The sequence below is a fragment of the Podarcis muralis genome, chromosome 1 (genome assembly GCF_964188315.1).
Source record: "Podarcis muralis chromosome 1, rPodMur119.hap1.1, whole genome shotgun sequence".
NCBI classification, from domain to species: domain Eukaryota; kingdom Metazoa; phylum Chordata; class Lepidosauria; order Squamata; family Lacertidae; genus Podarcis; species Podarcis muralis.
Genome location: NC_135655.1, coordinates 115,679,163 through 115,694,112, shown reverse-complemented (window position 1 = coordinate 115,694,112; position 14,950 = coordinate 115,679,163). Strand labels below are relative to the sequence as shown.

The window sequence follows — 14,950 nt, the reverse complement described above, 5'->3', positions numbered from 1 at the left end:
AGAGAGCAGTTGAGCCGCCACATTTGACATTTGGGCATGGATATTTGTTGTGACTACAGTTTATTTGTTCTTATTCTCAAGGACAGCCTCTCAAGGACAAAGAATGCAGATACCATCTTATTAGGGCACCCATCCCACACACTATAGGAGTTGGGGCTTAAGTGCTCCCTCCCTTTGGAATTCCCTCCCCTTTAATTTTTAGGGTGCCCTCTAAGTAGGTTAGAAATATTTAAGAGATCTACATGCATATAAAGCCTCATACCTTCTTCGACTTTTAAGGTGAGCTGCTTAAAGCCAGGATAATAGCTGCTTCTTTTCCTGTTCAGAATCTCCGTTACTTTGTGAACCTTTGGGTTTTGCAGCTGCAAAGAGACAGCAGATAACACTCAATATAGATCCTGACTGCTCTGCTTAATTCTTTTCATAAGGAACATCTGGATATTTCAGAACCATAGAATGCAGATGCTTCAAGTTCTCTCTGAAGATTCCCTGGTCCAACACTGTGCTGAAGTTACTTTAATTCTCAGAGCAAGTACTGGCTGAAGTGATGGCTGTCCAGTTTCAGATCACTTTTTTATGAAGGGTTGCTGGGAAGCTGGATCCATAGCACAGTGTTTCCCAACCTTGTGCCTCCAGCTGTTTTTGAACTACAACTCCCATCATCCCTGACTAGCAAGACCAGTGGCAAGGGATGATGGGAATTGTAGTCCAAAAACATCTGGAGGCACAAGGTTGGGAAACACTGCCATAGCAGCTGAGATCTTCCATTTTATAAGAGGAAGGTCCAAGCAGGGTGAGACCCAGTTTTGATATAATGAACCACTTCGGATGGGTGAAATTAAAGAGTCCTCCAGCAGCTTTTGGACTACAGCTCCCATCATCCCTGACCATTGGTCCTGCTAGCTAGGGATGATGGGAGTTGTAGTCCAAAAACAGCTGGAGACTCTTATTTTCCTATCTCTGCGGCTGTGGTGTCCTTGGTGATCTGGGCGCTGTTAGGCAGCTGAATGTCCGTAAGTACTGGATCCATTTCCCTCTCTTGCACCAACACCCTCCATGTGGCCCCGGGCACTGGCAACCTACACTATGTCACTGAGAGGAGACAATACCTGAGCAGTCTGACTTGGTCAACGGCAGCTTCCTACTTACCATACCATACCATGCACATGCCTAAAGTTACCGATTGGTTTCAGTGTTTTAACATCCTGCTACATCTGTCTTAAAGGTAAAGGGTACCCCTGACCATTAGGTCCAGTCATGACCGACTCTGGAGTTGCGGCGCTGATCTCGCTTTATTGGCCAAGGGAGCCAGCGTACAGCTTCCAGGTCATGTGGCCATATGTCTTACCTGCTCATAAATTCCCAGCAGATTTTCCTTTTGCTGCTGCCAAAATTGAATTTCTGCAGAAGGCCCGGGGTTTTCTCCCTGTAAAATCAGCTGAGCTGAATCCAATCTTAGCACATCAGATATGAGATGGGTCCACTGAACTACCATGGTTTCAACTGTATACAGCAAAGCTGTTTCTGTGTAATGTGTCCTATGGTTTAAAAAAAAGAAAGGAAGGGAAAGAAGAAATAGAAATTCAACACTGATCCTGGAAACGTGTAGCCGTTTAATTTTATCTTCTATTATTTATACTTGGTGACAGTTCAGATTTCATTCCTCCGGTTACATGGGCATGAAAGTGAGACTTTGTATTAACCATTAACAGGGTAAATGCACACAATAGCAAATAATAAATTAGATAGATAGAGCCTCAATCTTATATCCATTAACCAATTGAACTTAACAGGACTTATGAGTGGGCATGTATAGCCAGCAAGCAAGACATGTATAGGATTGCTCTATAAACTGCATTTCTCACTTATTGCATCCTGAAAGTGTGCTATTACAGTTTGAATTGCTCAAAGCAAGCCAAAGCCTAGGGCTGGGTGTAGCATTGGAATGCAACTGCCATCCACCCACACTGCAATAATTTCAAAGGCTTGAGCATAAAGGCATGCATGCATTTGAATGCAGTTGTTCATTTACATTTGGCCCAACCAGTCATGCCTAAGTACAAACTGAATTGGGACCAATGTTGTGCCATTCTGAGGCTCCTTTTTTTTAATGGCTCACTGCTGAAGGACACAAATTGGACTAATAAAACCCAGTAACAGCCCATCAATAGAATCTGGAAGTAATCTGGGTAAGTAATCTGGCCTTGGCTGCAAGACAGAGAGCTGATAGCTATGTACAGAAATAGTACAGTGTTCACATGAAAGCAACAACAATGCATTGAAAGCATGTGTGGGGAGATTGTGGGGCTATACCTCAGCCCAGTATACCTGAAGGAGCATCTCCACCCCCATCGCTCAGCCCGGACACTGAGGTCCAGCTCTGAGGGCCTTCTGGCGGTTCCCTCACTGCGAGAAGAGAGGTTACAGGGAACCAGGCAGAGGGCCTTCTCGGTATTGGCACCCGCCCTGTGGAACGCCCTCCCATCAGATGTCAAAGAAATAAACAACTATGGCTTTTAGAAGACATCTGAAGGCAGCCCTGTTTAGGAAAGTTTTTAAATGTTTAATGTTTTATTGCTTTATTGATGATGATGATGATGATGATATGTTGGGAGCCACCCAGAGCGGTTGGGGTATAAATAATAAGTTGTTGTTGTTGTTATATCCCAGCAACAACCCAGATGCTGACCATTCTCGCAGGTAGCAACCATTTGAAGATTCTCCCTCACTAGGGGAACATAGGTACATAAAAGGTAAAGGTAAAGGTACCCCTGCCCGTACAGGTTAGTCTTGACAGACTCTAGGGTTGTGCGCCCATCTCACTCAAGAGGCCGGGGGCCAGCGCTGTCCAGAGACACTTCCGGGTCACGTGGCCAGCGTGACATCGCTGCTCTGGCGAGCCAGAGCCGCACACGGAAACGCCATTTACCTTCCCGCCAGTAAGCGGTCCCTATTTATCTACTTGCACCCGGAGGTGCTTTCGAACTGCTCGGTTGGCAGGCGCTGGGACCGAGCAACGAGAGACATGACTAAAATGTGTATTACTGATATGGTTGCGGAGCTAGCCACCATGACCCCACAACCCCCTCAACATGTGCTTTCAATATATGAAGACTATGGCAGTGTACATGAGTTTGACCAAACTGCGGGAGGCAGTGGAAGACAGGAGTGCCTGGCGTGCTCTGGTCCATGGGGTCACGAAGAGTCAGTCATGACTAAACAACAACAACAACATGGCAGTGGACACACTATACCTTTTAAAGCACATTTAAAACACACTCTTTCCCTCAAAGAATTCTGGGCACTTGTAGTTTATCCCTCGCAGAGTTACAATGCCCAGCGACCCTTAACACAACTACAGCACCCAGAATTCTTTGAGGGATGTGCTTTGAAAGTATGTTACGGATACATTCGCAGCCTAAATGTGAACCCAACGTGAATACTTACATTGCCATGTCATCAACATTTTCTGTCAGTGTGGGGAGGGGTAGGTATGTCCTCCTTGCCACGTGCCCTTGCAGAACGTACACCGTGTTTTTGAGCATCTCAACATGCTTCCTTGCATCCTCTAGCACAACTCTGGGCCAGCCACAGAAATTTTCCGGGTTAGAAAGAATGACCAACAGAACCTGTCAACAAGTATAGAAGTAAATATGTCTGAGGTGTGGTCAGGGCCAGATTTAGGTTAGATGAGGCCCTAAGCTACTGAAGGTAATGGGGCCCTTTATATGTCCAGCTGTCCTTTGTCAACAACAAATTGTCACTGGTTTTTTTGTGTTGAATATATGCTATATGGTAATTTATGGACCTAATAGGTATCCAAAGCCATTTGTACATAACAAAATATGTATTTTATCAAAGTAATTGTTGAACTGCAATACAGTAAGAACCAGTGATATTTTAGGGAGCAGGCTAGCAGGCCTCCATTACTTACACCAGGGGTAGGCAACCTAGCGGCCGGGGGCTGGATGCGGCCCAATTGTCTTCTCAATCCGGCCCGCGGACGGTCCGGGAATCAGCGTGTTTATACATGAGTAGAATATGTGCTTTTATTTAAAATGCATCTCTGGGTTCTTTGTGGGGCATAGGGATTCGTTCAGTTTTTCCCAAAAAAATATAGTCAGGCCCACCACATGGTCTGAGGAACGGTGGACCGGCCCACAGCTGAAAAGGGTTGCTGACCCCTGACTTACATCATAGGAGCCTACACAACACAAAACACTGTTGCTGTATGTAGGTTTTATTTTATTTCTTTTTTATCTTATATTTTGGAAATGTACATCCAGGGGGTTTTTTCCCTTTATTTTTTTTTGGGGGGGGGGACAAGAGAGTGGGCCCTAAGCTATAGCTTGTTTAGCTTATATATAAATCTGGCACTGGGTGTGGTCAGAAACCTGAAAGAGATGTTTTCATTGATGCAAAGTCCTACCAAATAATTTGCTGCTGCGGTTTTTGTTTTTCCGTAAGAGAAAGATAACTGCAAACCATTTCCCTCTTCAGCTTTCTTTCTTTTTGCAAATAAGCATTAAATTTGCTGAGCCACTTAATCAAACAAATCTCATTTTAACTATTCAGCAAAATATTTGCTAGCTATTTGCAGGTATAGCTAATTTTGGCAAGGTAGCTGGAAAGATGAGATGGCCCTCTCAGCATTCTTTATAATGAGCTCCTCTTATTTCACCAAAGACACCTCAAAAGAATTTAAGGAGCATTAAGTAGATAATGTAAATTTCAGTGGACCCAATAGTTAGCCACTCACCTTCCAAGCCTGCTACCCAATTAAACGCAGGTATATGGAACATGGAAACACAGGGAAACAAAAGTCATGTTGAAATTTTTGAATATAGTGGCATTCAGTCACATATTTGAGATTACCTGGCTGATGAGAATGGGAACTTGGTCAAGAAGTCGAGATGAGACCTCTCCCAATTCTATCTCCTGCTTGTAGCCAAATTGGGATACTTTGGTTACCGTCCTTTTCCGCAAAACATAGAGAAGCTTTGTTTTCCAAGAAATCGGTGTCTGGGGGACAAATAAAACAAGAAACACCAGCCCTTAAAACTATTTAAAACGTTCTATACACATTTAAGAAAGCTGCATTTTACACTGTTAAGTCTGCCCTTGTTGTCATAATCATGAGAAAGTGGAGCGATCTATCCGAAGCTGGAAAACCCAGATGATGATGATGATGATGATGATTTCCCAGAGTTGTGCAGAGTATCAGATGAATTATGGGGATCTTATTGCAGCAGGATAATAACACAAACGCTAACTTGACTTAATAACCCCTCCAACAAACAGCAGAAATAATGTGTCTGCATTGTTCATGCACAACAATTTGGTATAAGTAAGTAGGAATACACAAATGGACATTCCCTAGTCCCCAGTTTTGCTCTATTTAGTTGGTGGATTAATACATACATTTGTCAAAAGCTAATGTATATATCAGTCTCATCAGCTTTTTTATGTCAGTGTATTTTCTTGACACCCAACTCCTGTAGGTATGACCACCATAGTCTTTCAGATCAATGGAACAGGAATGGGTTTGCTCACTCAGACACATGCATAGGCAGAGGGCCTTCTCAGTAGTGGCGCCCACCCTGTGGAACACCCTCCCATCAGATGTCAAGGAGATAACTAACTATACAACTTTCAGAAGATCTCTGAAGGCAGCCCTATAAAGGGAAGTTTTTAATGTTTTCTGTCTTACTATGCCTATATATTTGTTGGAAGCTGCCCAGAGTGGCTGGGGTAACCAAGTAAGATGGTTGGGGTATTATTATTATTATTATTATTATTATTATTATTATTATTACTACTACTACTACTACTACTATTATTATTATTAGATACACACCCTTTGTGTATAGCAGCATAGTGAAGGAAACTATTTACCTTCCTGCTGAGATATGGAAAATGTTATAAAATAGCAGCACAATCCTAACCATGTCTACTCAGAAGTAATTCAATGGGACTTACTCCTCAGTAAGTGGAGTTAGGATTCCAGCATGATTCTATAGGGCCCAAATTCATTTTTTCAGTATTTGGCACCATGCCGTTCACCTTTTCGTAGTTCACTTAGGGCATCAGAATCACACACACACAAATAAAGGTTTGGAAAGGAATCTTCATAATATTTCTCCTCTATATCCTGGCCAACATTTCAGCAAAAAGCTCACTTTATTCTTGAGAGCTGCCTACTCATAACCACCACATACCACAAAGTGGTATGAATTATTCCTATCCTCCTCTCTGAGCTTCGCACATCTGGTAACAACAGCACCACCACGTCCTTTAATAAATGACTCCTAAAGTGACTGACCCGTCCGTAGCTCCCCAAACCCACAGGTCTTTCCACTTCTGAACACGCCAACACCTTATGTATTTTGCTCCTACCTGCCCATCACCTGCATACAGATTGCCCCCAGGGCTGGTGAAAAGGACGAGCGAAGGATGTTGACCTTCATCCAAGAAATCCAATAAAAGTCTTTGGTTCTCCTCTGTCGAGACGAAGCGATTCCACTTTTCAGCCTTCAGCTTAAAGGACTTGAAAGCCTGCTCCTTGATGAGATCGATGCGCTCATCTTTGGTCAAAGTAGAATTCAAGTTGAGGGGAAGGTTTAGGGCAGTGTTGGGGAAGGAATCAGAGCTGCTGTGGGCTGCCGATCCCAACACGCTGGACCTTTCTAGCCGACGGCTGTGGCTCAGGGGAGAAGGAAACATTGTGCAATGGAGGCGCAGCGAGGAATCGTTCTCTCTCTGCAGGACAAATCCCAAAAGCCGGCACGTCAGTAGCTTCCATGACAAGGTCTACTGGTAGGGGTTATAAATGCCATGGTGTTCTCAGAGGCTTCCAGACAGCAAAAGCAAGCAAATAGGTGCAATAGCTTTCAAACTCCTAAAAAACCAAGTACGATCCTCCTTTGCCCACCTATTTAGTGTCACCGACTCCAAGAAAGGCACAGCAGTAAATGGATCTTTCTTGTGCGTGAGAGAGAGTGACAGCTGAAATGCAAAAGGCCTCTTGATAACTGCAACCTGAGCAAAACAGCCGCCTTGGGTTGCACTGTTTCTTTTATAAGTATGGGGTCATTTGTTCATGAAAACAATGGAGAGGCCTTCTGCTCACCGATGGGTAATTATTGCAGGATCCTCCTGCAACCAGAAAGCCAGGACCATGTTGAACCCGTCACTCAGAGAGCTCAATAAAAGTTTGAACAAACCATCCTGTAATTAGGTGAATCAGATGCACAATGTGGCAGCTTGACTGGTGACTGAGAGAGGCCGCAGAGACCACATAACAGCAGTCCTGAAAGGCCTACATTGGCTCTCAGTACGTTTCCGAGCACAATTGAAAGTTGTTGGTGCTGAACTTTAAAGACCTAAACGGCCTCAGCCCAGTATACCTGAAAGAGCGTCTCCACCCCCATCGTTCAGCCCAGACACTGAGGTCCAGAGCCGAGGGCCTTCTGGCGGTTCCCTCACGGAGAGAAGCCAAGTTACAGGGAACCAGGCAGAGGGCCTTCTCGGTAGTGGCACCCTTTAGATGTCAAGAAGATAAACAACTATCTGATTTTTAGTAGACATTTGAAGGCAGCCCTGTTTCGGGAAGTTTTTTATGTTTGATGTTTTATCACACTTTCAATATTCTGTTGTGAGCTGCCCAGAGTGGCTAGGGAAACCCAGCCAGATGGGCAGGGTATAAGTAATAAATTATTGTTGTTGTTGTTATTATTATTATTATTATTACACATTTAAAATGGGGTGGAGGAAGGTTTGGGGGCAAACAGGGCTCTGCTAATGAGGGATGCATGCAGTTCAGGTCAAAATGTACGCTCTTAATCTTTGCTATTAAGCCTTCAAACATAACTGCTGGAAACCAACACAGACATGAATATTCGCACAGGGGGTAGAAATTCCAGTACCCATTTCAAAACCATTACGTTTTTGTCACATGCGCATCAGTCTTTGCATTTTCATGAGCAAAAATGCCGCTCATCAGCAAAAACTCACACATGTCCAACAGAAAAATATGCATCCCCATTCAATAGCCGAGTGACAGATCCCAGAACAAATTTAGGTTGCGATCCTATACCACTTCCCTGGGAGTAAGCCCCACTGAACTCAACAAGACTTCCTTTTGAACTGACTTGCACCATAAACCAGGCATTGTTCTCTTCTCAGTACATTGTTCTCTTCTCTCCAGCCCTGGCCTGAATGCTTTCTCTTTTGAAATTTCACACAAACAAAATTCCACATAGAATTAGGTGTTTTGTGTCAAATTATAGGTTCCTCAGCAAACACCTTACCTCTTTTTTTAAAAAAGCCAATTAATTTTTATTAGTTTTCCAAATTTTAAACAAATTAACAGCAAATTAATTCAAATTGAACACCAATTTTAAAATTAACTTTCCGCCCCGCCTCAAAAAATGCTTCTTTTCCCTCCCTCCTTTGCTGCTCACAGTAAAATACCTTTTCTTAATTTCTAATGCTTTTCCATCCATTCCTATTTCCATCGACTGTGCATGTTCAATTCCTGTTGAGACGTTTACCTGACCATTTCCCCAATTAATCAAATAGAATTAATCTTCCTTCATTGATCCATCTAAATCATTATTCATAATTTTAAATCATATCTACTCTAGTACAGCTTAAGTAACCTGATTAAGCAAGTGTCTTATCTCAATGGTTGTAATCATGTGAATACAATTGTCACAGAACAGGTGTACATGATTGTATAAAAGTAAAAGGGCTCTCTGCACTTAAACTCTCATTCCTACTTAGTAAGGCACAGGCCTTTTGGAAAGATACTTACATGGGGTAACATCTTGGGGACCCTTCAGACTAGTATTTTGTGGGGGGGTATATTCTGTAACATGTTCTTTAAAAAAGAAATTAATTGATTTTTCAAATATTATCATATATTAAATGTATGTCACATTTTTGCCACGGCAACTCAAAACTTAACAATATTTTAAGCAAAAACCAACCATTTAACAATAACAAATTACCTTTGTTGATTTTCAGATTTTAGAAAAGAGAAAGAAAAAAACTTGTAAAATACAAAACATAAACAATGTAACGAAACAAGAGAAGGTTATAAGCATATTGTACACCTTTCATATTTTTCAAGGGCACCAGCAAACACCAAATAAATAATATTGTTCCCAAATGTTATTTGTTTGCTGCTGTTTTTTGAACCAGAACCATATATTCTAAATGTCCAACAAAGATGGTTGTAATTGTTCCAAAGCGGTGTATGAAATAAAGTCTCACCATGTTGCTTGAAATTAAACTGCTTTTGCTGTACCACATAAGGCTCTCGCATGCGGTGTTACTTTTTCTAGCGTCCTGAACTGCTGGCCTACCTGGCGAACAGTCAGTATGTCAGTCCAGTATGTCAATTCAGTCAGTCCAGGGTCAATCCATGTTTCCAAAGCCCAAACCGAACCACAGTCCCACAGAGATGCTGGGAAATCCAAGCTGAGGCCCATCGACGTGAGCAGTTGAGGAGACACAGCCCTCAGCTCTGCTTCCCTGTTGGACTTTGCAGGCTGATTGCAGCACCTGGGCCTGATGAGGCAGATGACCCTCACCTGTTCCAAGGGAGGAATCACACTCCTCCTCCCAGAGCTAGCGAGCCCCACCTGGCCAGCTGGGGAGATGGGCTGTGGGCCTTTGTCTGCCTCAGCCTCCTGGAGCACCACTGCTCTGTATGCCCCTCTGGCTTTGGTGATGGGTCCTGATGCTCTGGTTCCTGTGCACTGACCCCCAGCCCCTCACCATCCTCCATCACCCTATGAGTACTTCCTACTCCAACTTCTCCTTCCCCATCCCCAGCTTGCCCTGGTATGTCCCAGTCACTACACCCTTCACTGCAGTCCTTTCCCTCCTCCCCATTGTCCTGCCAGTTCATGACATAGAGCCAGATTCCAAACAGTATGCTACCAAGAAGAAACAAAGATTTTCATTTTTGTACAACTGAGAGGCATGCAGCTGCGAACCAAAACAAGCCTGTTTGGGGGATTTTATGTCATTATGATCCCAATCGTGCAACATGACATTGTTGCAAAAGAATGCATTGTTGCATTCGTGATGGATTTCTACTGGACTACCCATGTTATTGGGACGCGGGTGGCGCTGTGGGTAAAAACCTCAGCGCCTAGGACTTGCTGATCGCATGGTCTGCGGTTCAAATCCCCGTGGCGGGGTGCGCTCCCGTCATTCGGTCCCAGCGCCTGCCAACCTAGCAGTTCGAAAGCACCCCCGGGTGCAAGTAGATAAATAGGGACCGCTTACCAGCGGGAAGGTAAACGGTGTTCCATGTGCTGCACTGGCTCGCCAGATGCAGCTTGTCACGCTGGCCATGTGACCTGGAAGTGTCTGCAGACAGCGCTGGCTCCCGGCCTATAGAGTGAGATGAGCGCACAACCCTAGAGTCTGGCAAGACTGGCCCGTACGGGCAGGGGTACCTTTACCTTTACCTTTACCTTTACCTTTACCTTTACCCATGTTATTGTTGTTGTTGTTTAGTCGTTTAGTCGTGTCCGACTCTTCGTGACCCCATGGACCAGGCACTCCTGTCTTCCACTGCCTCCCGCAGTTTGGTCAAACTCATGTTAGTAACTTCGAGAACACTGTCCAACCATCTCGTCCTCTGTCGTCCCCTTCTTGTGCCCTCCATCTTTCCCAACATCAGGGTCTTTTCCAAGGAGTCTTCTCTTCTCACGAGGTGGCCAAAGTATTGGAGCCTCAGCTTCAGGATCTGTCCTTCTAGTGAGCACTCGGGGCTGACTTCCTTCAGAATGGATAGGTTTGATCTTTTTGCAGTCCATGGAACTCTCAAGAGTCTCCTCCAGCACCGTAATTCAAAAGCATCAATGCTTCGGCGATCAGCCTTCTTTAGGGTCCAGCTTTCACTTCCATACATCACTACTGGGAAAACCATAGCTTTAACTATACGGACCTTAGCTAGCAAGGTGATGTCTCTGCTTTTTAAGATGCTGTCTAGGTTTGTCATTGCTTTTCTCCCAAGAAGCAGGCGTTATGGATCCCCATGTTATTATTCTGCTTTATTAGTGGCTCTTTGATACATCCCAAGAGTTATTGCATTATTGCCTTCTGTAGAGACTACGGTGCAATAAAAGCAGAACTGAAAGCAACAACAACCCAGAACATTTGTGGTATAAAGTTACAAGGTTTCAGCAAGAAGCTACAGGATTGGCACTGACTGGGAAGGAAGCAACTGTCCCTCCAAAAATATTGGGGTGCACATGACAGTATTGAAAGCAGGATCATGTCTTAGTGTGCCAACAGCATCATTAGCACAACTCATTTGTTCACAATAAACACGATATATGGAGAACCCCTTATACTGTTTCAGGGCCGGATTTAGGTTTGATGAGGCCCTAAGCTACTGAAGGTAATGAGGCCCATTATATGTCCAGCTGTCCTTTGTCAACAACAAATTGTCACTGTTTTTTGTGCTGAATATATGCTATATGGTAATTTATGGACCTAATAGGTATCCAAAGCCATTTGCACATAACAAAGTATGTATTTTATCAAAGTAATTGTTGAACTGAAATACAATTAAGAAGTATATTAATAGTGAAATAATTACCAGTGATATTTTAGGGAGCAGGCTAGCAGGCGGGGCCCATTACTTACATCATAGGCGCTTACACAACACAAAACACTGTTGCTGTATGTAGGTTTTATTTTATTTGTTTTTTTTTATCTTATACAGTGGTACCTCAGGTTAAGTACTTAATTCGTTCCAGAGGTCCGTACTTAACCTGAAACTGTTCTTAACCTGAAGCACCACTTTAGCTAATGGGGCTTCCTGCTGCTACCGTGCCGCTGGAGCACGATTTCTGTTCTCCTCCTGAAGCAAAGTTCTTAACCTGAAGCACTATTTCAGGGTTAGCAGAGTCTGTAACCTGAGGTGCATGTAACCTGAAGCGTATGTAACCTGAGGTACCACTGTATTTTGGAACTGTACATCCAGTTTTTTCCCCCTTTAAATTTTTTGGGGGCCCCCAAGAAAGTGGGGTCCTAAACTATAGCTTGTTTAGCTTATACGTAAATCCAGTACTGTACTGTTTAACTGAAATGGATCCCGAATTGGTTTTGTTGCATGGGATAGAATCCAGTCATCCCCTAACCCTGCACAAAGCCCTGTTGCGCTGTTTATTTCTGAGAGTTTGGCAAGCAGCTAGAAGCAACAGGAAGCTCTGAGTCACAACGAAAGGATGGCCGAAGTGTGAGATGCTATGATCATGCACATAGTGACTTGCCATGTCTGTGACGCTAAAATTCAGAGAGGAACTACTCTTTTCTAGAATCCTTCTACTGATTGTTGGGGATGATTCCCTAAGGTTGTTTGATTGCAGATCCATGTAATATTTTGCCTTTTCTTTCTCCACATTTCTGTCAAATTTTTTTGCCTTCTGGGATCTTTATTGAGCTGAATATTTAGTGAGTTGATCTGATTACCAGCCTGATTACCAAACTGCTGAATTTCAGTATGTATATTTATTGTCGCTATTTATCTGAGTCACTAACTTGCTGCAGAAAATTGGAACAAAGATAATTTTAACAGTTTGCTTTACAGTATCTGTCCAACAAGTTTTTCCACTTCAGCTTAGCATTTTGAACTATGTACGTTTGTGCAAAAGCTGTACCATAAAGAAGGCTGATCGCCGAGGAATTGATGCTTTTGAATTATGGTGCTGGAGGAGACTCTTGAGAGTCCCATGGACTGCAAGAAGATCAAACTGATCCATTCTTAAGGAAATCAGCCCACTGGAAGGACAGATCATGAAGCTGAGGCTCCAGTACTTTGGCCACCTCATGAGAAGAGAAGACTCCCTGGAAAAGACCCTGATGTTGGGAAAGATGGAGGGCACAAGGAGAAGGGGACGACAGAGGACGAGATGGTTGGACAGTGTTCTCGAAGCTACAAACATGAGTCTGACCAAACTGCGGGAGGCAGTGGAAGACAGGAGTGCCTGGTGTGCTCTGGTCCACGGGGTCACGAAGAGCTGGACACGACTAAACGACTAAACAACAACAACAACGTCTGTGGGTCAGTCTGCATGTTCCCCACTCAAAAACAAACCTAATAGAAAAAGGGTTAAATTTGCTGCAAAACAATGCTCAGAACTGGAAAACATAGTTGGAAGAAAATGTCTAAATATTCCATTCTGAAGCCATCTTCAGGGCAAGGAGATCTTACTTATCGTGGTGGCTTTCAGTCAAAGCATGTTGTTTGTTTGGTTTAAAAAAAACAGAATTGGAGACTGGCATTGCAAAATGTTCAAAACAGATACGGGGTTTTACATTATTATAGATAGTTCAATCCAACAACAATAACAAAAACTAAAGAAAGGAAAACAAAAATTATGCATATTAATCTTCAGAGTTCTTTTTCAGCTGTTTCATCTTTTTTACAAGGTTCAGAAACTGTTTCAAGGGGAGATGGAGCAACATAGTGACTGTAAGCCTGTGTTCTCTGGAAATCACTCGTTCACAGGCCTAGCAGCCTGCCAGAGCATTCATTTTGCACAACCTTTCAACTTCCTGTCCAAAGTGTTGCATAATAATATGAAAAAGCAGTGCATGTTGATCTGTTCCCTTTGCACAGCTGCCACTATGTCTTCACCCTGCTGATGACACAATATGTTTGGTGAATTCCCCAGACAATTTTATCCTAGCTTTTTAAAAAACCAAAACAATCAGGCCCTTTTTTCTTCTTCTGTTTTCCATTATTCTGTGTCCCGAAAGCATTTTCTGAAAATGGCCGTATAATAAGTAATACTATGTGTAATAAGTTGTATAAGATCTACAACTATCACATTCCCACAGTAACACAGAAGCAGCACTCCAGTGTGCAAGCCCGTCTTAAATCGCCATATTGATGTTTGCAAGTGTAAGCAAACTCACAACTTGCAGAGTGCATAGCTTTTTGGCTGGGTATTGCAGACTCCATGAATAGCCAGTGTTTACACAGTACTTACAGTGCATAAAAAAACAGACAAGCACCAAGACCCGTGACCTACCCTCTTCAAATAATTCCTCCTTTTATAAACATATGGCTCAGCCCAATGCCACATCAGAATGTGTATTGCAAGCTACCTCTGTGACTTCTACATTACATTTGCTTGGCATCTTCTAAACTTGGCTCAGAACTTATTTCAAAAGGTTAGCTTAATTCTCAAGGGTGATGTTGCAAAATGGCAGCCCAACCTCCTTTCAAAGCTGCTCACAGTTATTAGCAATTTTTTTATAAGGAATTAGCACAGTATGGTGTTGTAGACTAAAAACTAGCCCAAATAAACCAAACTGCAGTGCCTTCATTTCTGAGAGCTGCATAGGGGATTAGCCTTCCAATCAGTAGATCTGATAGGCTGTTGAAATTGCACTGTGTTTGTTTTTAAATCAGAGAACGTTACAATCGAAAAAGGCCTTAAAGGGCATCTCGTCAAACCCTCTTGTCAATGAAGGATCTCCAACGGATGATGAAAATACATTATCCCTCATGGGTGGCTGCCCAGTTCCTGCTGAATTGCTCCCAGCGAAAGAGAGTCCACTGCTGAACAGCTCTTATCATTTAGATGTTTCTCCTAAGGCAGGGATGGGGAAACTGTGGTCCTTCAGGTGCTATGGGACTTTCTATCAGCCTCAGGCAGCATCAGTGATGGCAGGGGTAATAGAAACTCTGGAGGGCCACAGATTCTCCACCGCTGCATCAGGTTTTGGGTCTGCATCCGGGTTTCCACTGCTAACCATTCTTACTGTACCATTTCCAGGAGTTCAAAACTAAGTGCAAAATTAAAAAAAACAAAACAGGAAAAGCCAGCTCCCCTAGTGCAAGTTATTGATTGAATGGCTCTGAGATTTTAACATTTTCAATTAAACCTATATAATAATGTCACGGACTCAGTCT

The 14,950-nt window shown here is 43.2% G+C and overlaps 1 protein-coding gene across 1 annotated transcript in view; it reads right to left on the bottom strand.

The window, feature by feature from the left end:
• Positions 1-9,494, bottom strand: part of LOC114584578 (dynein beta chain, ciliary-like) — a 253,572-nt gene extending 244,078 nt beyond the window's left edge. The window contains exons 1-6 of the mRNA XM_028706567.2: positions 9,369-9,494; positions 6,397-6,759; positions 4,876-5,022; positions 3,448-3,629; positions 1,349-1,538; positions 263-362 (exon numbers count right to left, since the gene is read on the bottom strand). Of these exons, the coding sequence (XP_028562400.2) occupies positions 263-362; positions 1,349-1,538; positions 3,448-3,629; positions 4,876-5,022; positions 6,397-6,759; positions 9,369-9,494 (1,108 nt within the window). The remainder of the gene's footprint in view (positions 1-262; positions 363-1,348; positions 1,539-3,447; positions 3,630-4,875; positions 5,023-6,396; positions 6,760-9,368) is intronic.
• Between the last annotated feature and the right edge of the window lie 5,456 nt (positions 9,495-14,950).